A 27,998-nucleotide genomic window follows, 5' to 3' on the forward strand; every position below is an offset into this window, starting at 1 on the left:
ATAAGAACTGATCATTGTTTTTTTCTACTTATTAGAAATGGGGTCAATAAACCCCTCTAAAGTGTTATAATGACCCATATCTCAAAAATGCTACAGTAAAATGGTTTCATATGAGGTGTGCATATAGTATGGGACGTCCTGAATAAGAACTGATCATTGTTTTTTTCTACTTATTAGAAAAGGGGTCAATACACCCCTCTAAAATGTAATAATGACCCATATCTCAAAAATGCTGCAGTAAAATGGTTTCATATGAGGTGTGCATATAGTATGGGACGTCCTGAATGAGAACTGATCATTGTTTTTTTCTACTTATTAGAAATGGGGTCAATAAACCCCTCTAAAGTGTAATAATGACCCATATCTCAAAAATGGTACAGTAAAATGGTTTCATATGAGGTGTGCATATAATATGGGACGTCCTGAATAAGAACTGATCATTGTTTTTTTCTACTTATTAGAAATGGGTTTTTTATATCCCTCTAAAGTTTAATAATGACCCATATCTCAAAAATGCTACAGTAAAATGGTTTCATATGAGGTGTGCATATAATATGGGACGTCCTGAATAAGAACTGATCATTGTTTTTTTCTACTTATTAAAAATGGGGTCAATAAACCCCTCTAAAGTGTAATAATGACCCATATCTCAAAAATGCTGCAGTAAAATGGTTTCATATGAGGTGTGCATATAGTATGGGACGTCCTGAATAAGAACTGATCATTGTTTTTTTCTACTTATTAGAAATGGTTTTTTTATACCCCTCTAAAGTGTAATAATGACCCATATCTCAAAAATGCTACAGTAAAATGGTTTCATATGAGGTGTGCATATAATATGGGACGTCCTGAATGAAAACTGATCATTGTTTTTTTCTACTTATTATAAATGGGTTTTTTATACCCCTCTAAAGTGTAATAATGACCCATATCTCAAAAATGGTACAGTAAAATGGTTTCATGTGAGGTGTGCATATAGTATGGGACGTCCTGAATAAGAACTGATCATTGTTTTTTTCTACTTATTAGAAATGGGGTCAATACACCCCTCTAAAGTGTAATAATGACCCATATCTCAAAAATGCTACAGTAAAATGGTTTCATATGAGGTGTGCATATAGTATGGGACGTCCTGAATAAGAACTGATCATTGTTTTTTTCTACTTATTAGAAATGGGGTCAATACTCCCCTCCAAAGTGTAATAATGACCCATATCTCAAAAATGCTACAGTAAAATGGTTTCATGTGAGGTGTGCATATAGTATGGGACGTCCTGGATAAGAACTGATCATTGTTTTTTTCTACTTATTAGAAATGGGGTCAATAAACCCCTCTAAAGTGTAATAATGACCCATATCTCAAAAATGCTGCAGTAAAATGGTTTCATATGAGGTGTGCATATAGTATGGGACGTCCTGAATAAGAACTGATCATTGTTTTTTTCTACTTATTAGAAATGGTTTTTTTATACCCCTCTAAAGTGTAATAATGACCCATATCTCAAAAATGCTACAGTAAAATGGTTTCATATGAGGTGTGCATATAATATGGGACGTCCTGAATGAGAACTGATCATTGTTTTTTTCTACTTATTAGAAATGGGTTTTTTATACCCCTCTAAAGTTTAATAATGACCCATATCTCAAAAATGCTACAGTAAAATGGTTTCATATGAGGTGTGCATATAATATGGGACGTCCTGAATAAGAACTGATCATTGTTTTTTTCTACTTATTAGAAATGGGTTTTTTATACCCCTCTAAAGTGTAATAATGACCCATATCTCAAAAATGCTACAGTAAAATGGTTTCATATGAGGTGTGCATATAGTATGGGACGTCCTGAATAAGAACTGATCATTGTTTTTTTCTACTTATTAGAAATGGGGTCAATACTCCCCTCCAAAGTGTAATAATGACCCATATCTCAAAAATGCTACAGTAAAATGGTTTCATGTGAGGTGTGCATATAGTATGGGACGTCCTGGATAAGAACTGATCATTGTTTTTTTCTACTTATTAGAAATGGGGTCAATAAACCCCTCTAAAGTGTAATAATGACCCATATCTCAAAAATGCTGCAGTAAAATGGTTTCATATGAGGTGTGCATATAGTATGGGACGTCCTGAATAAGAACTGATCATTGTTTTTTTCTACTTATTAGAAATGGTTTTTTTATACCCCTCTAAAGTGTAATAATGACCCATATCTCAAAAATGCTACAGTAAAATGGTTTCATATGAGGTGTGCATATAATATGGGACGTCCTGAATGAGAACTGATCATTGTTTTTTTCTACTTATTAGAAATGGGTTTTTTATACCCCTCTAAAGTTTAATAATGACCCATATCTCAAAAATGCTACAGTAAAATGGTTTCATATGAGGTGTGCATATAATATGGGACGTCCTGAATAAGAACTGATCATTGTTTTTTTCTACTTATTAGAAATGGGGTCAATAAACCCCTCTAAAGTGTAATAATGTCCCATATCTCAAAAATGCTACAGTAAAATGGTTTCATATGAGGTGTGCATATATTATGGGACGTCCTGAATAAGAACTGATCATTGTTTTTTTCTACTTATTAGAAATGGGTTTTTTATACCCCTCTAAAGTTTAATAATGACCCATATCTCAAAAATGCTACAGTAAAATGGTTTCATATGAGGTGTGCATATAGTATGGGACGTCCTGAATAAGAACTGATCATTGTTTTTTTCTACTTATTAGAAATGGGGTCAATAAACCCCTCTAAAGTGTTATAATGACCCATATCTCAAAAATGCTACAGTAAAATGGTTTCATATGAGGTGTGCATATAGTATGGGACGTCCTGAATAAGAACTGATCATTGTTTTTTTCTACTTATTAGAAAAGGGGTCAATACACCCCTCTAAAATGTAATAATGACCCATATCTCAAAAATGCTGCAGTAAAATGGTTTCATATGAGGTGTGCATATAGTATGGGACGTCCTGAATGAGAACTGATCATTGTTTTTTTCTACTTATTAGAAATGGGGTCAATAAACCCCTCTAAAGTGTAATAATGACCCATATCTCAAAAATGGTACAGTAAAATGGTTTCATATGAGGTGTGCATATAATATGGGACGTCCTGAATAAGAACTGATCATTGTTTTTTTCTACTTATTAGAAATGGGTTTTTTATATCCCTCTAAAGTTTAATAATGACCCATATCTCAAAAATGCTACAGTAAAATGGTTTCATATGAGGTGTGCATATAATATGGGACGTCCTGAATAAGAACTGATCATTGTTTTTTTCTACTTATTAAAAATGGGGTCAATAAACCCCTCTAAAGTGTAATAATGACCCATATCTCAAAAATGCTGCAGTAAAATGGTTTCATATGAGGTGTGCATATAGTATGGGACGTCCTGAATAAGAACTGATCATTGTTTTTTTCTACTTATTAGAAATGGTTTTTTTATACCCCTCTAAAGTGTAATAATGACCCATATCTCAAAAATGCTACAGTAAAATGGTTTCATATGAGGTGTGCATATAATATGGGACGTCCTGAATGAAAACTGATCATTGTTTTTTTCTACTTATTAGAAATGGGGTCAATACTCCCCTCCAAAGTGTAATAATGACCCATATCTCAAAAATGCTACAGTAAAATGGTTTCATATGAGGTGTGCATATAGTATGGGACGTCCTGGATAAGAACTGATCATTGTTTTTTTCTACTTATTAGAAATGGGGTCAATAAACCCCTCTAAAGTGTAATAATGACCCATATCTCAAAAATGCTGCAGTAAAATGGTTTCATATGAGGTGTGCATATAGTATGGGACGTCCTGAATAAGAACTGATCATTGTTTTTTTCTACTTATTAGAAATGGTTTTTTTATACCCCTCTAAAGTGTAATAATGACCCATATCTCAAAAATGCTACAGTAAAATGGTTTCATATGAGGTGTGCATATAATATGGGACGTCCTGAATGAGAACTGATCATTGTTTTTTTCTACTTATTAGAAATGGGTTTTTTATACCCCTCTAAAGTTTAATAATGACCCATATCTCAAAAATGCTACAGTAAAATGGTTTCATATGAGGTGTGCATATAATATGGGACGTCCTGAATAAGAACTGATCATTGTTTTTTTCTACTTATTAGAAATGGGGTCAATAAACCCCTCTAAAGTGTAATAATGTCCCATATCTCAAAAATGCTACAGTAAAATGGTTTCATATGAGGTGTGCATATATTATGGGACGTCCTGAATAAGAACTGATCATTGTTTTTTTCTACTTATTAGAAATGGGTTTTTTATACCCCTCTAAAGTTTAATAATGACCCATATCTCAAAAATGCTACAGTAAAATGGTTTCATATGAGGTGTGCATATAGTATGGGACGTCCTGAATAAGAACTGATCATTGTTTTTTTCTACTTATTAGAAATGGGGTCAATAAACCCCTCTAAAGTGTTATAATGACCCATATCTCAAAAATGCTACAGTAAAATGGTTTCATATGAGGTGTGCATATAGTATGGGACGTCCTGAATAAGAACTGATCATTGTTTTTTTCTACTTATTAGAAAAGGGGTCAATACACCCCTCTAAAATGTAATAATGACCCATATCTCAAAAATGCTGCAGTAAAATGGTTTCATATGAGGTGTGCATATAATATGGGACGTCCTGAATAAGAACTGATCATTGTTTTTTTCTACTTATTAGAAATGGGGTCAATAAACCCCTCTAAAGTGTAATAATGACCCATATCTCAAAAATGCTGCAGTAAAATGGTTTCATATAAGGTATGCATATATTATGGGACGTCCTGAATGAGAACTGATCATTGTTTTTTTCTACTTATTAGAAATGGGGTCAATAAACCCCTCTAACGTGTAATAATGACCCATATCTCAAAAATGCTACAGTAAAATGGTTTCATATGAGGTGTGCATATAGTATGGGACGTCCTGAATAAGAACTGATCATTGTTTTTTTCTACTTATTAGAAATGGGGTCAATATACCCCTCTAAAGTCTAACACTGTCCCATATCAGAAAATAACCATCAAAGACACCAATAAATAACACGGATCATAAAGCAGAAATGCAAATAAACAAGTAAGTAAACATTCACGAGCATTTTGTAGTATTATTTCTCAGTCCTGATCGTCTAAATGAAAAGCGCTCTGCAAGCGCGTTCTCTCTGGGATGTTTCTGAAACTACCGTAATCACTGTAATATGCGCGCACTTTTAAAGTCAATCGCGGCTGGCTTGACCATGTTTTTCTGAACCGCGGCTGGCTTTACCGCAGTATAGTTTCTTCTATGGTAATACAAACTCTTAGAGAGTTAGAGAGTCTTAGAGAGATACAGAACCAGATTGGGGAGTCATTTCTGATTTGAGGTGTTGCTGTTTTACATTTGCCTCTGGTCAACTTCTATGATTTTCTTGATGAATAACCTGATTTTGTGTAATACCTGTTGGAAATTTTAATGAAAATTTAATGATTAAACCTTTTAAAACCTTTTTAAACCTTTAAAATACTATAAAGAGTATTATGTAAATACAAGGCAATAGTTAAGAGGCAAAAAGCCATTTAGTTCTGTCTTTTTATTAAACTTCGCCTCAACTTTACATTCCACTGTGCGTTGTTTAAAAACCTTTAATGAAAAGGTTTATGGGTGGATTGTGAATTTGCACGTCAAGGCTCATCTAATTTCTAAACATTTTTTTCCTAAGGAAATGAAACGTCGAATAGTAAAGATGTATTAAAAAGCAGAAGCAGAAGCAGAAGCTTTAAATACACCTGAAAGGAAATCGTAGTCGGTTTCGAGAACGTGGGTGTAAATGTTGATAATTTCCATAGTAGGCTAACTCTCTACTGTATATCCATGGAGATACTTCCGTCTAAAAGCCAAATTCGACATAACCTAAAAAATACCAAGAGTCTTCACGGAAAAAATAATCATAACGAGACTTAGACCTTACAGTCTCTTTCGTTTTTTCAAAAGAGGGTGTGTTCGTGGGCAGAAGCAGATTGTTTCCCCACAGTGTGTGAGGCAGATAAAGAGCGAGGAGAAAAGAGCTCTGTGTGGTTGTCACCCACCAAAGTAATAATAACAATATATTTTAAAAAACACCATCCTCTCTCCGAGCAGAATTTAGTAATGTATGTTTAAGTAAAAGAATAAAACACGAGATCTACGGCATCAGTATCCACAGCACTTCACTTCGAACAAGTAACAGGTGAGTTGTTGGCAAATTATATTAAGGCGGCATACACTGTAAAAACGTTTTGTCCGGTAACCTGTAACATAGCAACTAATAAGATTGAAACTAAGTTATACGTGCATGTAGCATAGCATATTTAACGGTTAAGTTAGTTAAACAGTAAATAATAGTAGCATTTTAATAGCATATAATAGTTTCCTTTCTTTTTCTTCTTTTTTCTAGCCTACATAAGCTCACTAAGTAATCCAGTGAATAATTATTTAATTATCTTAATAGTTGATTGATTGTTCATTTTGTAATATTTAGTTTCATTAAATGTCCATAAAAAAGGTACAGTTAATATAAAAGTATGAATTTCTTGTTTATTCCTGTGTATTTTGGGTATGAATGCGTTATGTTGTAATGATTACTTAAAGTGCAGTTTATATCAATTGCTAATATTATAAACATAGAAGAGTAACTGATGTTACAAACCTCTTGTGTTTGAGTGGATTACCTCAAAATTTGTTTGTGAAGACAAAATGTGATTTGCATTCTGTATCTTCCTGGTTATTTCCTGGTCATTCCCAGGTGAATACTGTGTATTAATGCCATCCTTGTTTTGCGGATTCATTGGCTATGAAAATCTTGGGCTGCCAAAATTCCATATCCCTAAAAAAGTATGGAAAAAACATAGAGGGAAATATTTGCTTAACTTGCTTTTCTGGTTTGCATGTTTTGCAGAGCGTAATTTGCAGCCTTCCACCATGGCAACAAATAATGGTGAGTGTGTCAAAACCTTATCATCAGCAACCTGATCCTGACAGCACTCTGTTAAATTGCTGTTATACAGTATATAACTCAAAGCAACACCCTGGCTTTTACATGACAGTGAGAACAATGTTATTTGATGTTCTTTGATACTCTTTAAACCAGGTTACCAAATTGACCTCCAACCACAGAAAAATGCTATTAGTCCTGCCCCTCCTTATAGCCAGGGACCAGCCATACCAGGTCAAGGTAAGGGAATCTAAGGAAAATTAGATTTTTCAAAATCTTGTATTTTTACAGATCTTCCTGCTTAAAACATAATTTTCTTCTGTTTGAAAGGTCAAGTGCCCGTGATGCCAGTTCCACAAAGACCCGCTGGCTGCCCACCAGGACTGGAGTACCTGACCCAGGTAGAGCTTTACTGCTGCATATGAAAAGCTCTGTACGGTATGCCACTGCAGGCAGTGATGGATTTTTTTATTTTTTTTGTAAGATGATCGTGTCTTTTCAGAAAACGATGACTCAGCCTGTGCTGGTTTTCTGGCCTTTGAAATGATACAACAAATGCTCCACTTCTTGGCAGATCTGTGTACTTGCGAAATATTTTTTTACACGTGAATATCATGCTGTCTAAAGTAGTACAGATTTTCAACATGTATTCCATTTTTACAAAACAGATTGATCAACTTCTTGTACAGCAGAAAGTTGAGCTGGCTGAAGGTAATGTTGTTTGTTTTAGTTGTTTTCACTGATATTATATGATTATTTTGCATGTTTAGAAGTTAAATGGCTTTTATCTCAACATAACAGAACTCAATTGATCCCCCTTGGTTACTTTTGCTTGATCATACAAGCTTTACACAAGATCCTGAGGAAATGAACTGAACATTTACATAAACAGTGTCATTTTCAGTAAATGCATGGACTCATAACGTAGTAAAAATGAACTGAATTAATATTAGTTTTATGTGGGCTAAAATTAAGCTTTTATATGCTATATATCATTTATCTAAAATGTATTCATCTCTAGTGTTGCCTGCATGTTTTTTTTTTCAGTTAAATGAATGTACTATATTTAAACATTTTATATTTTTAAGGGGATTTTATGGTACTTAATTAAATATATGGAATATTTATGGTCCTTTTATTACCTGTTTTTAAGCATAGTAGTGGAAACTTAATATCCAATTTAATCTGTTGTAAATCTTGAATACTTTGGAGCTCAGACTTATCTTTGGTCTCTTTTTAAAGAAGACACTTTGTTGATTATTGCTGAAAAAAAATACAATTGCAAAACTATTTTTAAATTTCATATGATATATATATTTTGCGAATCATGTTTTACTCTACAACTGTGTAAAAATCAAAGCTGTTTCTACAGTTGTGTTCCAAATTTGATAGCTTCAGTAAGATTTTGTTTGGGTGCATTATCAAATGTTTCCACTATATGCAAATCACTTCCCATTCATTTCAAATTTTGTCAATTTTGACTATGAACAGTAAAAGTAAATTTTTTTTAGCTTTTTGTTTTCAGGATCCTTTTTTCGAATAATGTCTATGGTTTTCAGAGCAAGTTACCAAGTTTTGTACAATTCAAATAAAGTAAAAAAAAAAAAAAAACATTAAATGTTTTTTGGTCAAAAAAGACTGAACAGCATCAGAGTGTCAATTAAATTATTATTTATCCACCTTTTTTCTGAACACGGAAGTCTCGCCCGACTGGAACAATGCTTTACATTTTCAGTCTCTAGTGCTTCTACTCAAATTAGTTTAGTAATGCTTTTAAAAAGCACACGGCACCATAGTTTCATCACTTTACAGTGTCACAATAACAATCTTTTACAATAACTTATCTATCATAGTTTAATGAGTGGGTAGATGACATGAAGTGAAGCAAGGTTAGCTGATATAAAAAAAAAAAAAATGGGGGTGAAGTTCATGGGATTTTGTTCACAAAATGATAAGAGTGAATTACTTACTAGCTATTACTTTAAAGCATTATTTTATTTTTAAACAGTTTTTTAACTTTTAACTAAAAAGCCCTGCAAGCCATGCCTGTTTTTTTTTTTTTTGTTTTGTTTTTTTATCATTTATGCAAGATATACAGCTCCGGATACAGAGACATTTACTGGTATGCAAAACTAGTATGTTACAGAAATTTCTTAAGCTTATTGCTTAACCTTACTTAACCCTTTTTTATAGTTATATTGATACTTTTTTAATGTATATTGAAACCCAATTTTAACATGGATTTCTATGGAGAGCGGAACTCGAGGCCCCCCAAATGGAAGTTAGAATCCATCATGGTGGCACTCATCGTTTACTACAGAAAAAGGTGGATAGGTTAAAAACAATCTATTTATTCTTTTTGGATACTTGGATACTCACTACTATAAGTTATTCAGCCACAATATTCTACCTTGTTTGTAAGTAACTTCTGTAATCTGTAATATTAAACTACCCAAACACACTTCCATAAAGTCAGAAAACAGCAAGAGCTTGTCTGATTATATGGCAGATGGCAACAGTTGCCAGTTGCAAGGCAGGATTGGTTGGTAACCAAGGTGGGGCTTACTGATAAGTCAGTTAATGCATTGTACAAAACTTGACAAATACATGGATTTTTCTTTAATATTTTTCTTTTTATTGTGTCACAGTTATATTGGGCTGGGAGACCAACAATAAGTACATAGTGAAGAACAGTATGGGGCAACAGGTATACTATGTGGCTGAGGAAAACGACTGCTGTAATAGACAGTTTTGTGGACCACTGCGGTCATTCGTCCTCCATGTTCAGGATAACATGGGACAGGAAGTGATGACACTCACTCGTCCTTTGAAGTGTGGAAGCTGCTGTTTCCCCTGTTGCCTGCAAGAGGTAATATATATTTCTGTTAATTAAGTCACATTCTGTATCGTAACTCTCACTTTTATTCAGTTTTCAAAGCCTTTGATTTGATTCTCAAGTTTCATTGTTAAAGAAATACAGTGCCTTGTGAATTCATACCCCTTCATTTTTTTTTTCACATTTTGTTAGGTTGCTGCCTTATGTTAAACTGCTTTAAATTACTTTTTGTCCACATCAATTAACACTCCATACACTATAATGGAAAAGCAAAAAAAAAGGGTTTTAATATCTTTGCAAATGTATTAAAAATAAAAAATATAATTGATTCCATTGCACAAGTATTCATATCTGAGACAGTTGAAATTGAGATAGTAAGAAGTTTGGAACAACTAGGACTCTTCCTAGAACTGTTCTCGTGACCAAACTGAGTAACTGATGGAGAAGGGCTTTGGTAAGACCGGTGACCAAAAACCTGACAACATTCAGTGGTGTCAAAAGTATTCACATTCATTACTCAAGTAGAAGTATAGATACTAGGATTTAAAAAGACTTTTGTAGAAGTTGAAGTATCAACTCAAGCTTTTTACTCAAGTAAAAGTATAAAAGTACTGGTTTCAAAACTACTTAAAGTAAAAAAGTAAAAGTAATGTAAGGAAAAAAATGCCATTAAGGACAAAAGATTGAGCCGTGCCACAGGGGCCTATTGTGCACTACCCCACCTCCCCAAAAAACATTTCTAAAGGCCATAGTGACTATGTTATATTAAAATGTTAATGTTGAAAAATGTGGGATGCACTAGGCTACCTGTTTAAACTGCATATATGCCCAATGAAAGTAAATGCATTTTTTTTTACAATGAAAATACATTAAAGAACCATAAATGTGTACTACTGAGCATTAACGTGTTTCACGAAGCGGGAGATATGATGAGTAGTTGCTGACTATAAGAATTGTGTTATCACAACATTGTCAATTGCGTTGTCAATCGCAAACACTAATTTATTCAAACATCCCATCGTGCCCACAAGTTCCCCCTTGAGTTTTGTTTGGGTTATAGGGCCTTTAATTGAAGTAAATAAATGTATGAATAAAACAGGACAGAATCAAATAATGATAGATACTGAATTCAAATGCAACAAATGAATAATGCATTTTTGTCACATAGAAATGCATGCAGTAAAGCACTGATTTTGACCTAGAATGCAGGACATTTATTGCTAATAAATTCAGTAAAAATTACTTACTTTTGTAGAACACAAAAGACATTTTGTAGAATGTAACCAAAGATATTCATTTACCCTTGATCTCTACTCTAAAGACAACATTTTTGAATTTCTCAGAGTATTTTCCTTTATGTTCCACAGAAGAAGGAAGAAGTTCATACAGGATTAAAATTACATGATGTTGCATATAATGACAATTTTTATTTTTGGGTGAACTGTCCCTTTAAGAACTTTAATATGTGTAGTAAACACCTTATTTATATAAGGCACTGATATTTATCCTTAACCAGGCTCTTATGGAATTAACATTTTTCTCCAATGAAAATGAATTACAATTTAACATTTATAAGGAAATACATTTTTGCTTAAAATCCAGATATTAACTGACTAGTAAGATATCGTCACAAGAAAACATTACAATAGTTATGTTTTTTTTTTATAATTCATAATATTAAACTATAAAATGTGTGATAAAAATGACAGTAATTATGTATTGGCGTTTATCACTTTACCTCATCATGCAGCTGTTTTCAGCAGCCAGGCAGAACCTACAGAACCTTTAATATTCTCATATCACACAACTGCCTAACACAACTCTGTTTTAAATCTGAATGCGTCAAGCAACTTGCGCTGTTTATCACTTTACATCGCGGTGGAAGCGCAGCATACGTTCGTCAGCGCTGTGCGGGTGACTGATCCCGCCGCTTCACACTTTTGGGCAATTTGCAGTTTCGAATGTCACTTAAAACAGCGCCTAATATGGGGGAGGTCTGCCTCACTACGGCGATAGGCCCACTACTCCACTGGCCCACCGGGAATGTCCTGGTTCTCCCAGATGGCCAGTACATCCCTGCTGGAGTGTGACGTGATTTGTGTCACGTGCAGGTGTGATGGATTGCGTACAAACCAATAGGGTATCGGAATGGGATATGTTTATACTTCTCATCCAACCACAACCAAATTCACAAATTCATGTGGATGGCGCAATTTATCTGGATAGTTTTTTCTTTTTTGAACGATGACATGAATGAACACAATTGAGCCGAAAAGAAATAGGAGTAACGAGTCTATTTTTAAAATGTAAGGAGTAGAAAGTACAGATAATTGCTTGAAAATGTAAGGAGTAGAAGTAAAAAGTCGGCTGAAAAATAATTACTCCAGTGAAGTATAGATACCTAAAATTTCTACTTAAGTAAGGTAACGAAGTATTTGTACTTTGTTACTTGACACCTCTGACAACATTACACAAGTCTTTATTGCGCTGTGGCAAGACTCAATCATACGGTGGCCGAGAGAGGCCAACGCGCTGCAAACTTAAGAAATCACATGCAAACAGAAAAACGACAACAAATTAAGAAAACATCTTCATCAGTTTGACAACACAGGCGCTGCAAATCCTCGCGACGCAAACAACTGTGTTGTCAAACTGATGAAGATGTTTTCTTAATTTGTTGTCGTTTTTTCTGTTTGCATGTGTTTTCTTGTTTGCAGCGCGTTGGCCTCTGTCAGCCACCGTATGATTGAGTCTTGCCACAGCGCAATAAAGACTTGTGTAATGTTGTCAGAGGTGTCAAGTAACGAAGTACAAATACCTAAAATAGAAAAAAAAATAGATACCTAATAGATACCTAAAATAGAAATTTTAGGTATCTATACTTTACTGGAGTAATTATTTTTCAGCCGACTTTTTACTTCTACTCCTTACATTTTCAAGCAATTATCTGTACTTTCTACTCCTTACATTTTAAAAATAGACTCGTTACTCCTATTTCTTTTCGGCTCAATTGTGTTCATTCATGTCATCGTTCAAAAAAGAAAAAAACTATCCAGATAAATTGCGCCATCCACATGAATTTGTGAATTTGGTTGTGGTTGGATGAGAAGTATAAACATATCCCATTCCGATACCCTATTGGTTTGTACGCAATCCATCACACCTGCACGCCCTCAGACTGCAAGAAACAAGATTCTTTCTTAAGCATGATGTTTGAAGAAAAACCAAGCACTGTTGTGGGACTGTTTTTTTTTTTTTTTTGTAGCAGTGACTGAAGTACTCGTCAGAGTAGATGGAAAGCTTTGCACAGCAAAGTATAGAGATAGCCCTAATGAAAACCCAGTCCAGAGCATTCACATTCAGAACCTCAGTCTAGGCAGAAGGTTCACCTTCCAACAGGACAGTGAACCTAAGCACAAAGCAAGAGTGTCTTATAGACAACTTTGTGAATGTCCTTAAGTGGCCCAGCCAGAGCCTGGGATTGAACCCAATCAAATATTTCTGGAGAAACCTGAAAATGTGCATCTGCCCCCATCCAAGCTGAACAGAGCTTGAGAGGTGAAGAGGTGAGGGGAAGAATGGCAGGTAATTGCCAAATTCGAATGTGTAAAACTTGTCAGGTCATACCGAAAAAGACTCAAGGCTGTAAAGGTGCTTCAGCTAAATACTGAGTTAAGTGTATGAATACTTATGCAATGTACTTATTTCAGGTTCCTAATTTTGAATACATTTACAAAGTTTTGACAATTCTGTTTTTGCTTTGTCGTTATGGTGAATGAAGTGTAGATTATCATGGAAAAAAAAATTAAAGCAGTTTAACATAAGGCAGCAAACGTGAAAAAAAATGAATACTTTATGAATACTTTTTCTATGCGGTTTGGCCATTCAGCCACACATAAATCAGATCACTGAAACCGAACCTTTTTGAAAACTTCTGCTAGGGTGAGATTTGATTTTCAGAAAGTCTGATTGCAGTGTTGTTGTGAAACCGACTTTTTGAGCCCACTTGGCTTTACGGTTAGGATTATATCACCACCTGTTGGTTTGGCATGCTCTTGACAGTGTTTCATAGTGTGTTTTTGCTTTTTCATTTGGACAAGTTATTTATTTAAAAGGAGAACAACTCCTATAAGGATAATGCCTGTGTACGTGTGGATTAGGCCTTAGATGTCACTGACTTTATTTTACACCATTGCTGAATAAACATGCATGGCATGTTTTCAAATCAACTTCACCAATGTACTTTTAAGAATGACGTGTTGCATGATGGGTTCTCAGCAAAGCCTCCATCATTTGTTATTCTTGACAGAAATGACAGCTACTCTATCCAAAAGTAGTAAATGTTGAAGAATAATTATGCCTAAACTCAAATCAGTTTTTGTGTTTTTCCCCTTAGCTTGAAATCCAGTCTCCACCAGGCAATCCGATTGGATATGTGATCCAGAATTGGCATCCTTTCATTCCCAAGTATACCATACAGAATGAGAAAAAAGAAGCAGTTCTGAAGATCGTGGGGCCGTTCTGTTCATGCAGATGTTGCGCTGATGTGAACTTTGATGTATGAAACATATAAGCCAGCATTCAAATGATAAAACTATGTTGCTTTCATAATACATACCACAAAACATTTAATACCATAACTAGTTATTTTGCATCTGTACAGGTTTTGTCCATGGATGAATCAACAAAAGTGGGCAGAATCGCTAAGCAATGGACAGGTCTGGTGAGAGAAGCTTTCACTGATGCTGACAATTTTGGAATCTCATTTCCTATGGATCTGGACGTGAAGATCAAAGCTGTTCTTTTTGGAGCATGTTTTCTCATAGTAAGCAACAGTAAAGCATTATCATATGTCAACATATTTCTGGTTAAACCAGTTTGTATCTTTCTAATCTTGCTTTATAAACTCTGCGTGTTTCAGCATAGTGAATAATCTGATATTATTCTTCTTTTGTAGGACTTCATGTTCTTTGAACACAATAAATAAATGTCATTTCTGGATGTCATGTAAGTATACCAATATTGCATATGGATCATTTAAAATGTTCACGACATGATTTGCGAATGCATAGTTCTAATCATTGTCTTTCAATTAATATTTCAGGTTGAAGTTTGAACTCCTTACTCTGAACTATGGATTCAAATGTAGATCACTCAGCTAAAAATATGTTATATATATATATATTACTATTTGCATTATACAGTATATTCCTTCACTACTGTTCATGAGCCACCACTAGGTGACAGCAATTCCCTTTACAATAATGTTGAGATGCTCTATGTAGCAAAGTACCTGCTCTAAATGTTTTGCCAAAGAATTGACCACTAACTATTAAAGAGAACTTTATTTTTAATACAATACAAACACACTTGTAACAAGCAAAATGTTGATGCCTTAATTATGCTCCATATTTGTTTTTATTTGCTTATAATAAATAATAAAATAAACTGTTAATATATCATCATCTGCTTTCAGTGTTTGCAGTCATTCTTACAAATGTGTTATACAATTATCATTGCCTACAGGTATAAAGGCAATGTATATTATATTCAAACATTTATCATCGAAAAAGCAGTTCACATATAATGGATAAAACAGTCCAATTATTCTGATTATTCTAAATAACTTTCACAGTTTCATTTAGCACCTATGTCTTACTCCCAAAGTGCCCTTCAACTCCTCATTATGCCTTCTTGGAAGTAGATAATGAACAACACTTTCACTTTTTTACCTTTGCTTTCTTGTTATCCAAGTTTTCATGTTGCTCAGCAACAACACCTCATTTACAGTCCATAAGAAAGCTGTTTACTCCAACTCAGAAGGAAATATTTAAAATGATGCTTGCAAAAAGTCCTTATACTGAGTGAAGTTGACTTTTTACTAAAATTAGTATTTTCAGAGTTGCAACAAATGGCAATTCAGTTTAGAAAGAAAAAATTAGAAGGACCCCACAAAATTCACCTTTTGCATTCAGAATATTGGGTAACACTTTACAGTAAGGTTCTATTAATTATTATTAGTTAATGTATTAACTAACATGAACAATAAATTTTTTTACAGTATCCATTCATATTTGTAAATGTTAGTTAATGAAAATACAGTAGTTCATTGTTAGTTCAATTATGTTCACAGTACAATAACTAATTTAACAAGCACAACTTTTGATTTCAATAATGCATTAGGAAATGTTAAAATTAACATTAACTAAGATTATTAAATGCTGTAGAAATATCGTTGATTCTTAGTTCATGTTAACTAAAGTAGTTAACTAATGACTCTTATTATTATGCGGAATATTGTACTATGTTCATAATAGCACACTACATTTTTATTCTACTATTTGTGCAGTATGTATGCTATGCAAAATTTCTGCATGCAAACACTCTCAGAAAAAAAATAACAAAAGCTGTCACTGTTAACTCTACCCTTTCAAAAAGTATTAATATGTACCATTTAGATACATTTTAGGTAATATGAACTTTTAAAGTACTAATATAAACTCTAGAGGTAAAAAAGGTACAAAAGTATAACTTTTGAATAGGTACCACCCCAGTGACATCTTTTGTACCTTTTCTTTTCTGACACTGTAGAATACCTCGAAATGTCAGGTATACAACCCAAGCACACTGTGTGGGACATATCGGTTTTCCGTTTCCAGTGTGACAAATGATTCTGAAAAAAAAAAAAAAAAAAGAATGTCAACCATGATTTGTACCTATATTTATTTCTTAGATGATAACTGGACAACACTAAAGTGAAAACAGCATAGCATACCGCTGGAAGAAATGTATGCCATTGCATAGTGTGTGCTGTATCACATACTATTATACGATCAAAGACAGACACACTGAGAGAGCTGAAATTCACTGACAGAAAAGTCAGTTAAATGCATTATTCCTGTCTGCCTGCATTACTCTAACCCTTTTGAAGACCGAAGCATGTCATCCTAAACTTTCCACTCCACACTATTAAAAAAATATCAGCAGTTGCAGTGCGTACTGTGCAGTATGTGGTAAGCTATTATTCTGTTCTGAATATCTGAATAGAAGGCCAAGACATATGCATGTCACTTAGACCTGAAGACAAGAGCTGTTCAACAGTGATGAAGACAAGATTAATCCGGCCAACTATGAACAGCTCCAATAATTAAAGTCAACAAATAAATTTAAAAAAATATTTTATTTTGCAATTTCCTGTTTTTCTTTCTTGTTCCACTTTATATTAGGTGGCCTTAACTCTTATGTTCTTACATTTAAATTAATCATTTGATACAGTGCACTTATTGTGTACATACATGTTTTTACATTGCGGTTATATTTAAAACAAATAGAAAAATAATACCTCCATGCACTTAAATCTGTAATTTCTTACAACTCTACACCTTACACCTACCCATACTACCAAACCTGTCCCAAACCTTACAGTACATGTATCAACAGAAAAAGTTTTTTGTAATACAATTGCAACTTTATATCTCACATTGTGACTTTATATCTTGCAATGTGACTTTGTTCCTTGTATTTGCCATTTTACATTGCACAATGTGACTTTATATCTCATAATGTATTGTTAATTGTCTTATTCTGATTTTTTTTTCTCATATTGTGACTTTATATCTTCCTATGTGACTTTATTTATCATATTTGTGACCATGGACAAAACCAGTCATAAGTAGCATGGGTATATTTGTAGCAATAGCCAACAATATATGGGTCAAAATTATTAATTTTTCTTTTATGCCAAAAATCATTAGGATATTAAGTAAATATCATGTTCCATTAAGTCATTTTCTAAATTTCCTACCATAAATGTATCAAAACTTAATTTTTGATTAGTAATAAGCATATAAGAACTTTATTTGGACAACTTTAAAGGTGATTTGCTCAATATTTAGATTTTTTGCAACTATAGATTCCAGATTTTCAGAAATTTGCAGAGATAGTAGTATATTTCTGCCAAATATTGTTCTATCCTAACAAACCATACATCAATGGGAAGCTTATTTACTCAGCTTTCATTTCTGTATAATTCATGTATAAATAAAATAAATAAATAAATAAATACAAAAAAATTATATATTATATTCACCCTTATGAATGGTTTTGTGGTCCAGGGTCACATTTGTGATTTTAGATGTCACAATGTGACTACTGTATATCTCGCAATGTGACTGTTTCTCTTATTGTATTATATAATGTGACTATATTTCATAATGTGTCTATTTATCTCACAGTGTGACTTTATATCTTAAACTCTCACAGTGTGCCTTTTACCTTTTAATTATTTCCTCAGAGTTGGAAAACATGCTTTCATATGAAATGCCCACCTTAATTTTCAATGGATAAAATCACATTTTGTCTTACATTTTTCTTTGAAATATTCAGTTTTACTCATAAATGTCAGATTTAAGTTCTTTGCACACTTTCCAAAATTCTCGTCCAACTTTTTCGCATATTAAAAAATAAATACAAACTCACATTGTGTCAATCACGTTTACATTCATTAAACAAATTGTATCAGGTTAGATTTTCTGCGTATTCTTATCCATAGCATACATTTTGATAGGAAAGAATGACTAATACGTAAAAAAAAAGGAAATAATGCATATGAAAATTTTTGTGCAGTGACCTTAAAGGGGTCATCTGATTTTTTACATGTTGTTTGAACATTAATGTGTGTTGGCAGTTTGTGTACACAACCACCCTACAATGATAAAAATCCACCCAGTGGTATTTTTTTAATCTTTAAAAGTAATATCCCCTTTTTAAAGTCAGGTCATTCTCAGCTTCTTGTCATTGTGACGAAACACAGTTGATTGACATGAGTGCCTTACCTTAGACCCGCCCTCACCGAGCTGAAACAGTCTGAATACGATTGCCATTGTGTCAACTCAGGTGGAGAGGAAGACTCTGTTGTTGGATGTAATAATGAACAAAGCAGTAGTCATTTACTCCCAACATCTGAGGCAGAGGACAATGTTACTTTCATTTTTAAAAGGAAAGTGCCGATCCCGATCTACATATGCATCTATGTTCGTGTGAATCATTCATGTTGCAGCTTCACCCACAGCAGAAGTGAGTATAAGGGCTTTTTATGCATCTTTGCAAATGGCCTTTCTTAATAATGTGGCTAAATGCAGCTAAACACGGCTAAATGCCGCTAAAGTAAACATTACAGCTCGTAATCCCTCAGCAGAGAGGGGCGGGGCGAGCAGAGATCATTTGCATTTAAAGGGCCCATGCGATAAAATGAGCTGATATTTTGCAAAGCTGATTTTGACAAGGTAAAAGGGTGTTTTTTTACAGTACTATTGAGAATTTTTATCCAAAGTATATTAGAGACTTTTAATTAAGACCCTAAAGAATCATATAAACTTGTGGAAAATGGGCATCCGATGACCCCTTTAAGGCCGATGATACACGGGGCAACTTTTTGAGCAATTTTGTCTGACAACTTTTTTTTAGCAATGTTGCTTGGGCACTTTCTTTTAAAGAATGGGTAACACATTTCTATCTAGATAATTTAGATCAGTTGTGGGCCCTGTGTGTCACCAGCTCCATTAAAACTGCCCTTTGTATAATCAGCCTAAGTCTCTGACATTCTAACAATGAATGCGTTAAATAATTCTGACTTGTCCTTCAGTTTGTGAAAACAAACAAAACATACAAAATATACAATATTTACTGTGACTTACATTTGCAATAAGTCTATTGGACAAGGCGTTAGAGTTGCTTCAACAGTACATTGAAAGGTATTTCCAACCCTATATCTTTTTTCCTATTTGATTTTATTAGTATACTAATTAATTAACTCATTTTTAGTCCATAACACCCATATAAGTCAATTCTGCCTCTTTGAGGGGGAAACTCTCTTGCCCCTCTGGAGCCGGCTGTAAACTTCCAAGCTGGGAGAAATAGTGGTAGCAGGGCTGTTGGATGTATTTGGTTTGATCAATAATGTAGGACTCATCTGCTGATGGAGGCGCTGAGAGACCTAGACAGCCTCTAATGAAAGGGCTTGATTGATGTTGTGCTCTGATGTGTCTGTGACAGCAGCCAAGGGCCTCACCTCATGCAGCTCCACCCACAACTCACCACTGTTCACACACACATTCATATACAGCCACAATCCACTGCTGTTCATAGGCGTCAGACACTTGTCTCTGCCTCCGACCTTTGTAGGCTTAGAGCATTTACTCCCATGAAGCTTATTAATAAAGCATTGAGTTGGTGCAGTAGTTTAATATGCTGGGTCTCATCATTAGGATCTTCAATTTGTATCCTAGTGCTCACAGACTGAGGTGGGCGAATTAATTGTGAGTTGCATCTTCTGATTCAAATTATAGGCCTATTACTGACTGTGGTGTTGCCTAGCAGTTATACTTCTGGGTTAGTAACCTAAAAGTTTTCATCCATAAACTATGACTTTCTTGTTTCTGAGTTAACTAAACATAAGGAACATTTAGGCTCAGTACAAATTAAGCTTAGTTGACAGCATTTGTAGCATAATGTTGATTACCACAAAAATTCTCTCATTCTGAGAGACACTTAAAATAGAAGTGAATGAGGCTAATCCATAAATAAATTTGGCTGCAGCATGACTGTGAATGTAAAAGACTAGTTACACGTCATTTCAATAGTCTTCTTTAGACATTCTACCGACTCTCATTTATTTGTAACTATATATCAACTAACTCTTTAGAGCATTGGTAGACTGTTAGGTTAGGGTTATAGGGTTAAAATAAGTTGACATATACTTGCAAAATCACTACTCTAATATCAATGCAAATTGTTTAAAATGAAAGCTATAGTAAAACCATGTTTTATTACTAAATGATTCCATCCCAGTTCTATGAGAAAACATAATTAATTTTATAATCTTTATGGATTTGCATGATGTGATTTTTATGATTTTTAAACCCAAACCTAACCTAAGTGTGGCATGAGCAGATTATACAAAAATGCACAGAGATTGTACAAATTCATATAAATTAGCTACCAATTTCTGAAACGTACTATGGTTTTGAATTGCTGTGTGTGTTAAGTCAATTGTTTTGTTCATTAATGAATTAGAGTTTTGAATAAATAATTTAAATAAATGATAAAAATAAAAACAGTCACTTGTCACCACCTACTGGCATAGCCTGCAGAAAAAGGCACTGAAAAATTTCCACCACTTTTGCAGGCAGCCTGTCTGGAATGGGCAAACACAGACAAGCACAGTAAACATACACTCAGGCACTCAGTCACGCACTTCTTATTAGACACAGGTGAGTGACGTGACATACCTGTCATTCTAACTCTACATAGCATTTTATAGAGAGAAGAAGACTCTTCTCAACCAGAGTGCAGCTTCTACCTGGATGATGCAATGACTGTTAGAGTGCACCACACACCAGCTTGAGAGGGGACAGCATGATGCAGCCAATTCACGAAGGGGACTTATTAAGTACTCCTTTAAAGGGAACCCCAAGTATTAAGACTTGTATGGGTTAATATAATGTAAATGATGTTTCTTACTAAAATATGTATTAGAAAACACATGAAAGATTTACGTTATTTAAAGAAAAATCTACATAGTTTTACACATATTTAGGACTATGGGGGGCGGCATTATTTTGCTGATGTGAAATGGTTGCACTCGGTGAGCTACTGGTGCTAACTGTTGCTATTTTACAAATAATAATAATAATAATAATAATAATAATAATAATGTACTATTACGATGCCACATTGTGTGGCTTTTGGTTGTAATTTTCAGTCGAAGGGCAACAAGAGCCGTGATGTAAGTCTTCACTGCTTTCCTAGCGATAAGAAGAGGAGAAAAAAATGGAAAGATGTCTGTGGACAAATAAAACTTCCTAAAGACCTGCGTCTTTGTTCTTTCCACTTTAGCCCTGATGCTTTTGAGGTTTTTAGTAGATCACAGCTAGTGAAAGAGTGGACTTAAGGCAGAGAAAAGAAACGTTAGATGCCATCCTGGCAAGATGTGAATATATACAAATGCTTGTCATGACGCCTCAGCCACTGAAGGAGTTTCTTAGCGTGAATTTTATAAGATTTCAGGGGGCGTACGATTCATTGTATCAAACCATTTTATTTTCTGAGATGTGTTGCAATAAAAAATAGTAACAGGTAGCACCAGCATACTACAGTAACTATTTCATGTCATTGAAATAATGGCCTCCCCATAGTCCAAAGTATGTATAGAACAATGTAAATTTTAAATAATATAAATAATCTAGGTTTTCTACTATATATTATACTATATACAGTAAAGCCTGAAATTATTCATACCCTTGGCAAATTCTGACTTAAAGTTACTTTTATTTAACCAGCAAGTTTATTGCTGTCTCCCAGAAGATAATACGACGATGTACAAGAGGCATCATTGTGGGAAAAAATATTTCTCATCTTTTATTTACATTTGAACAAAAAGTGGCATGTCCAAAATTATTCATACCCTTCTCAATAATCAATAGAAAAGCCTTTATGGGCTACTACAGCCATCAAACACTTCCTATAATTGCTGACCAGCTTTTTGCATGTCTCCACTGGTATTTTTGCTCATTCGTCTTTAGCAATGAGCTCCAACTCTTTCAGGTTGGAGGGTCTCCTTTGCATCACCCTGATCTTTAGCTTCCTCCACAGATTCTCAATTGGATTTAAGTCAGGACTCTGGCTGGGCCACTGCAAAACATTAATGTTTTTGTCTGCTAATCATTTCTTTAACACTTTTGCTGTGTGCTTTGTCATGCTGAAATGTCCACTGGTGCCCATGGCCAAGTTTCTCTGCAGACTGCCTGATGTTGTTGTTGAGAATTTTGATGTATTGCTCCTTTTTCATGGTGCCGTTTACTGTGATTAGTTTCCCTGGTCCACTGGCTGAAAAACACCCCAAAACATTAGGTTCCCACCACCATGTTTGTCAGTGGGGATTGTGTTCTTAGGGTTGAAGGCTTCTCCTTTTTTTTACGCCAAATAAAGGCTACATCATTGTGGCCAAACAATTCCATTTTGTTTCATCTGACCATAAAACAGAAGACTAGATATCTTCTTCTTTGTCCAGATGAGCATTTGCAAAGGCTAAGTGGGCTTTTGTGTGCCTTATCTGGAGAGGTGGTGTCCTTGGTCTGTGTCCGTGGAACCCAGCGGTGTGCAGTGTCTGCCTTGAGATGTTGCCATCAGCAAAGCCCAGATTCATCAGGATGGTCTAGGTGGTGATCCTTGATTCTTTTTTACCTCTTACTATTCTCCTGGCCAGCACAGGTGTCACTTTTGACTTCCGACCATGTCCTCTGAGATTTTTCACAGTGCGGAACGTCTTGCATTGCCATTGGAACTTCAAAACATTTAGATATGGCCTTATAGCCCTTTCCTGGCTTGTGAGCAGCCACAATGCACAGCCTCAGGTCCTCAGTGAGCTTCTTTGTCTTAGCCATGACTGTCCACAAACCAACAGCAGAGAGCTTCTGTTTTTCACCTGTTGAGTTGATTAAAACAGCTGTTCCCAATGAATCAGGGTAATTAGGATGCTTTAGTAATTAGGATAATTTTGGACATGCCACTTTTTGTTCAAATGTAAATAAAAGCTGAGAAATATATAATTTTTTTTTTTTTTGCACAATGATGCCTCTACATCATCTTATTATCTTTTGGGAGAAGCCTGTGTCATTTCCAGTCAAAAAAAAACAAAACAAAAAAACAAACAACAACAACAACAAAACTTGCTGGTTGAATAAAAGTAACTTTAAGTCAGAATTTGCCAGGTGTATGAATAATTTCAGGCTTGACTGTATCTACTATATACTATGTACATAAAAGACATAATGTACATTATATTAAGCCATGCAAGTCTTAATACCCAGGTTCCCTTTAAAAGTATACTTTTGAATAATGTTAACTTCAAAGTTTTACTTTAAAGGAGAAGTTCACTTCCAAAACAGAAATTTACAAATAATGTACTCGTCCCCTTGTCATCCAATATGTTCATGTCTTTCTTCAGTTGTAAAGAAATTATGTTTTTTGAGAAAAAACATTTCATGATTTTTCTCTGTATAGTGGACTTCAGTGGTGCCCCAAGATTAAACTTCCAAAATGCAGTTTAAATGCATCTTCAAATGATCCCACATGCGGCTGTAAATGATCCCAACCGAGGTCTTATCTAGCGAAACAATTGTATATTTATTTGTATTTTTTATAATTTTATACTTTTTAACCTCAAATGCTCATCTTGTCTCTCTCTCTGTGATTTGGATGAGTAGTCTGTGCATTTCAGGTTCAAAACAGGTAAGATAGGCCGAAAATTCCCATCTCATTTTCTTCCTCAACTTCAAAAATCATTTTAAAATCATCCCACATTGCTGAAGTACTAACCCAGTGTTTGCAAAGTGAACATGCAAAGAAGATAAAACACCCTTTATAAAAAGCGATGTAGGGCGATTTTGAAGTTGAGTGAGAAAATGAGATGGGAGTTTTTCGACATACCCCCAACAGTCTTGAACCGGAAAAAAAAAACTGAGTTTAGGCAGAGCAAGACAAGACGACCATTTGAGGTAAAAAAAAATATAAATTGTGTTTTTTTTTTTTTTAAATAACCAATCATTTCGCTAGATGAGACCCTTCTTCCCTGGCTGGGATTGATTGAAGCTGCATTTAAACTGCATTTTGGAAGTTCAAACTCGGAGGACCATATAAGTCCACCATATGGAGAAAAAATATTTTTTGTTCTGGAAGTGAACTTATCCTTTAAAGTACATTTTAAATGTATCATGTTCTAATTTTTTGTTGTGTATTAAAGAAGTATATTTATTTTGATATATTGACCTCAATACTAAGGCACACGTAAAATACTTGATTCTAATTTTAACTAGTGTAGTGTGTGTTGTGTGTCATTTTGTGACACCACACCAGCAGAGGGAGTCTTCACCCATGCACTGACTGTTCTCGCTCCCTCTGCTGCTTCATGGGTAACATCCTGTTTGGTGGCCATTTAAGGACGCCTACACCAAACAGGCCCCGCGAAGTATTGTTTTGCTGTGCGGACTCTACTAAGCGTTTCTCTTGTTTCATTGCCCTGTTTTCTAGTCATAGTCATAGTCATAGTCATAGTCATAGTCATAGTCATAGTCTTAGTCATAGTTTTCTCTGTTTCAGTGTTTTGTTATCTTTACTACTTTGGACTGCTCATTTGGATTTTGACCCTTTGCCTGTATTTTGGATTACGCCTTGTCTTGCCCATGTTATATCTGTTTACTGGAGTTTGACCCTGCCCGTTTGACAACGATCTGTTTAATAAAGCCAGCAAGTGGATCTTACAAGCTTCCTACGAGTCATCGCTTTACACATTTATTGTCTTTAAATCACTTTTTGTGTTTTATGGAAAAAGAGAGCCAAAAGTTTCGATTTTCACTCTTTACTTTTGTATCAAAGATTATATTTTCTCATGAGATCGGTTTGGAAAATTGTCAGATTAATCATACATTTTCACCGTTCATATCATAAGATTTCATAAGAAAGCATCAACTTGTAAAGTAGTTTCTTAAGATCTACTTGGAACCATTTTTGTTGTACAAATTCATACAAAATTATCACCTTAAACTAGATGCTTTGTCCATGTCATATTAGTACTTCTATAAAAACTTTGTTAAGAACCACTGAAGATGATTCCAAATGATTCACTTCAAGTGCTCTTCTCAGCACTGTGTTAGCAAAAGTATTTTGGGTTTGTGCTAAAGAGTGTTCAATTAATGCAGGGTGAGTGACGCTTTATTTAAAATTCATACAGTTTGAGCATAAATATTTGAGGGTGAGAGTGTGTTTGAGCGTACTATGTCAGGATAACTGCACTCAGGAAAGAGGACAGGATAATGAATGAGTGTCAAGAATTCTAGTTGAGCTGGTCGTTTCACAGTCTGTCCCCAGGACCCCTTTAGTTTCTAGTAGGATAGATTCGGAAACAAGCATAGAATGACACTTGTACTAATTTGTTTTAAAGGTTTTTGTCAGTGTCTTGAAATTTTGCTCTAAAACATTAATGCTGGTGTCAGCATACAAGACAAAAACAATTGATCTCTTTTAGGAACACGCACACACTCTCATCAGACAGCGTTGAGCTGACGTGACAATGAGGAGCAATGTCACTGCCGAAGACGCCTTCAAGGACACGAACGTACAGAGGCACACAGGACACGCGTTTGTCTTGAAAGCGAATTTACTAGAGTAAATTAGATGTTCTGTGTCTTTAGGGTTTGAACTTTATCAACCTTGGTTCATCAAGCTTGAGATCCTTGAGGAATGTTTTACATATAGTGACAAGAAGAAATAGATTGACTGAAGAGCCATTCGAGCGGTAAACTTGTTTTCAGCAAGGTCCAGCTAACACTGACATTTTAAGGATTTCTCACTGGAAAAAAAAAATAACAAAACAGGAATTGCTGTATCTTTGAGTTGAAGCCACATACAGTTGAAGTCAAAAGTTCTAAAGGAAAAACGATGCATTAAACCCCGGGGGGTGAAAACTTTTTGAATTTGAAGATCAAGTTAAATTTCACTTTTTTAGTTTTAGTATCTTCTCTAGATTCTAAGGGCAGTACTATATAAAAAATAATAAATAAAAATAAAAAATATATTTAGGCTACATAAGAAAAATGTACACATACTCATTCCATTCAAGTTTATACTCCTGGGTCTTGATGCATTGTTTTTCCTTCTGGAGCGTCAGTGATTGTTTGAACCTTCTGTAATAGTTGCATATGAGTCCCTCAGTTGTCCTCAGTGTGAAAAGATAGATCTCAAAATCATACAGTCATTGTTGAAAAGGGTTCAAATACACAAAAATGCTGTGCAATGCAATATGTAGGAACTGAAGGATATTTCTGAAGAACAGTGTTTAACAGAATAGGGTTTAACTGATTAGGACAAACAAGGAAATCATGAGCAACTACTACTAATTTTCTTTTTAAAAAGCTGTGGATTTTTCAGGTAACACCACAGTATTAAGAATCAAGTGTATGTAAACTTTTGAACAGGGTCATTTTTATAAATATTGTTTTTATAAAACTATTATATTCTCTTATGGACTATACTAAAAGTTTTTTATGTGAAATATATTATTCAGGTCAGTACTAAATAAACAGTTTCATGCATTTTGTATGATATTTTTGTAAAATAATTAACATTTTGCAGATTCTGCAAAGGTGTATGTAAACTTTTGACTTCAACTCTATGTAGCTAGAGCTGGGTAGATTACTTACAAATTGTAGCCTTTTACTAAATCCAAATTACATGACAAGAATTGTAGTTAGTAACGTAATCGATTACATTACAAATTTAAAATTATATAATGACTATTTTTTAGGTTACTTTTGACCAGAACGTGTTAATCATATTGATTAATAATTACACATGAACTGCTTTTAATGTTTTAATGTCAAGATTTCTCAGACTGGGGTTTGGGAATTTAATGAAAGCTAGTAATTAATTATATCATGAAATCTAAAATTAAAAGAAATCATTTTAAAATAACAACAGTGGAAATTAAACACTTACTAAAACAGTGAATTTGTGCCTTTTAATGTGTTTGAAATATAAGTCTTCCCAACCCAAGGTAACATTTTAGTATAGGGACCAATTTACACTGTTACCTAGCTGCTTATTAGCATGCATATTACTAGCATATTGGTGTTACGGAAGCAGACCAGAAGACTGAGGTAAGTGATAATGATAATAAGTTTATTTACAGCAGAGCAGGATGATGATGATAGCGTGAAAAGACCGGGTAAGTGAACAGTTCTGGATGAGTTTCTTGATGTGTAGATGGATTCGTGAAGACAGTATATCTTTTCCTTTCCAGGAACGATGGGAGGAGGACCGGTGAAGGTGGAAACACTCACACACACACTGCTGGAGATCCGTGAACAGACTTACGGCTGACACACCGCTGACTGGAGACTGAGACGAGACTTCGACTAGGATGGACGAGAACACAGGTAATTATCAGAAGGTACGTTAGAAGGTAAGTATAGCAGGGAATTGAGACCACAAGAGTGAAGCTCAATGAGTCCGCTTCGTGCAAACGAGCCCGGACAATGATGACTGTGTGTGTGGTGCTCTTATGGTGAGTTGCTGATTGAGTACAGGTGCGTGGTGATCAGAACTCAGGTGATTGTGAT

At 34.6% G+C, this 27,998-nt stretch overlaps 1 protein-coding gene across 1 annotated transcript; it reads left to right on the forward strand.

Annotated features, from left to right (window-relative positions):
- The first annotated feature begins 6,019 nt into the window (after nucleotides 1–6,019).
- Nucleotides 6,020–15,290, forward strand: LOC141344136 (phospholipid scramblase 1). Its single transcript, XM_073848910.1, has 10 exons — nucleotides 6,020–6,245; nucleotides 6,954–6,992; nucleotides 7,146–7,229; nucleotides 7,320–7,390; nucleotides 7,658–7,700; nucleotides 9,638–9,858; nucleotides 14,222–14,383; nucleotides 14,489–14,650; nucleotides 14,783–14,832; nucleotides 14,930–15,290. The coding sequence occupies exons 2-9, from the start codon at nucleotides 6,977–6,979 to the stop codon at nucleotides 14,810–14,812; spliced, it is 789 nt and encodes a 262-aa protein (XP_073705011.1). The 5' UTR covers nucleotides 6,020–6,245; nucleotides 6,954–6,976; the 3' UTR covers nucleotides 14,813–14,832; nucleotides 14,930–15,290.
- The last annotated feature ends 12,708 nt before the right edge of the window (nucleotides 15,291–27,998 follow it).

This window comes from Garra rufa, chromosome 10 (assembly GCF_049309525.1).
Source record: "Garra rufa chromosome 10, GarRuf1.0, whole genome shotgun sequence".
Lineage (NCBI taxonomy): Eukaryota > Metazoa > Chordata > Actinopteri > Cypriniformes > Cyprinidae > Garra > Garra rufa.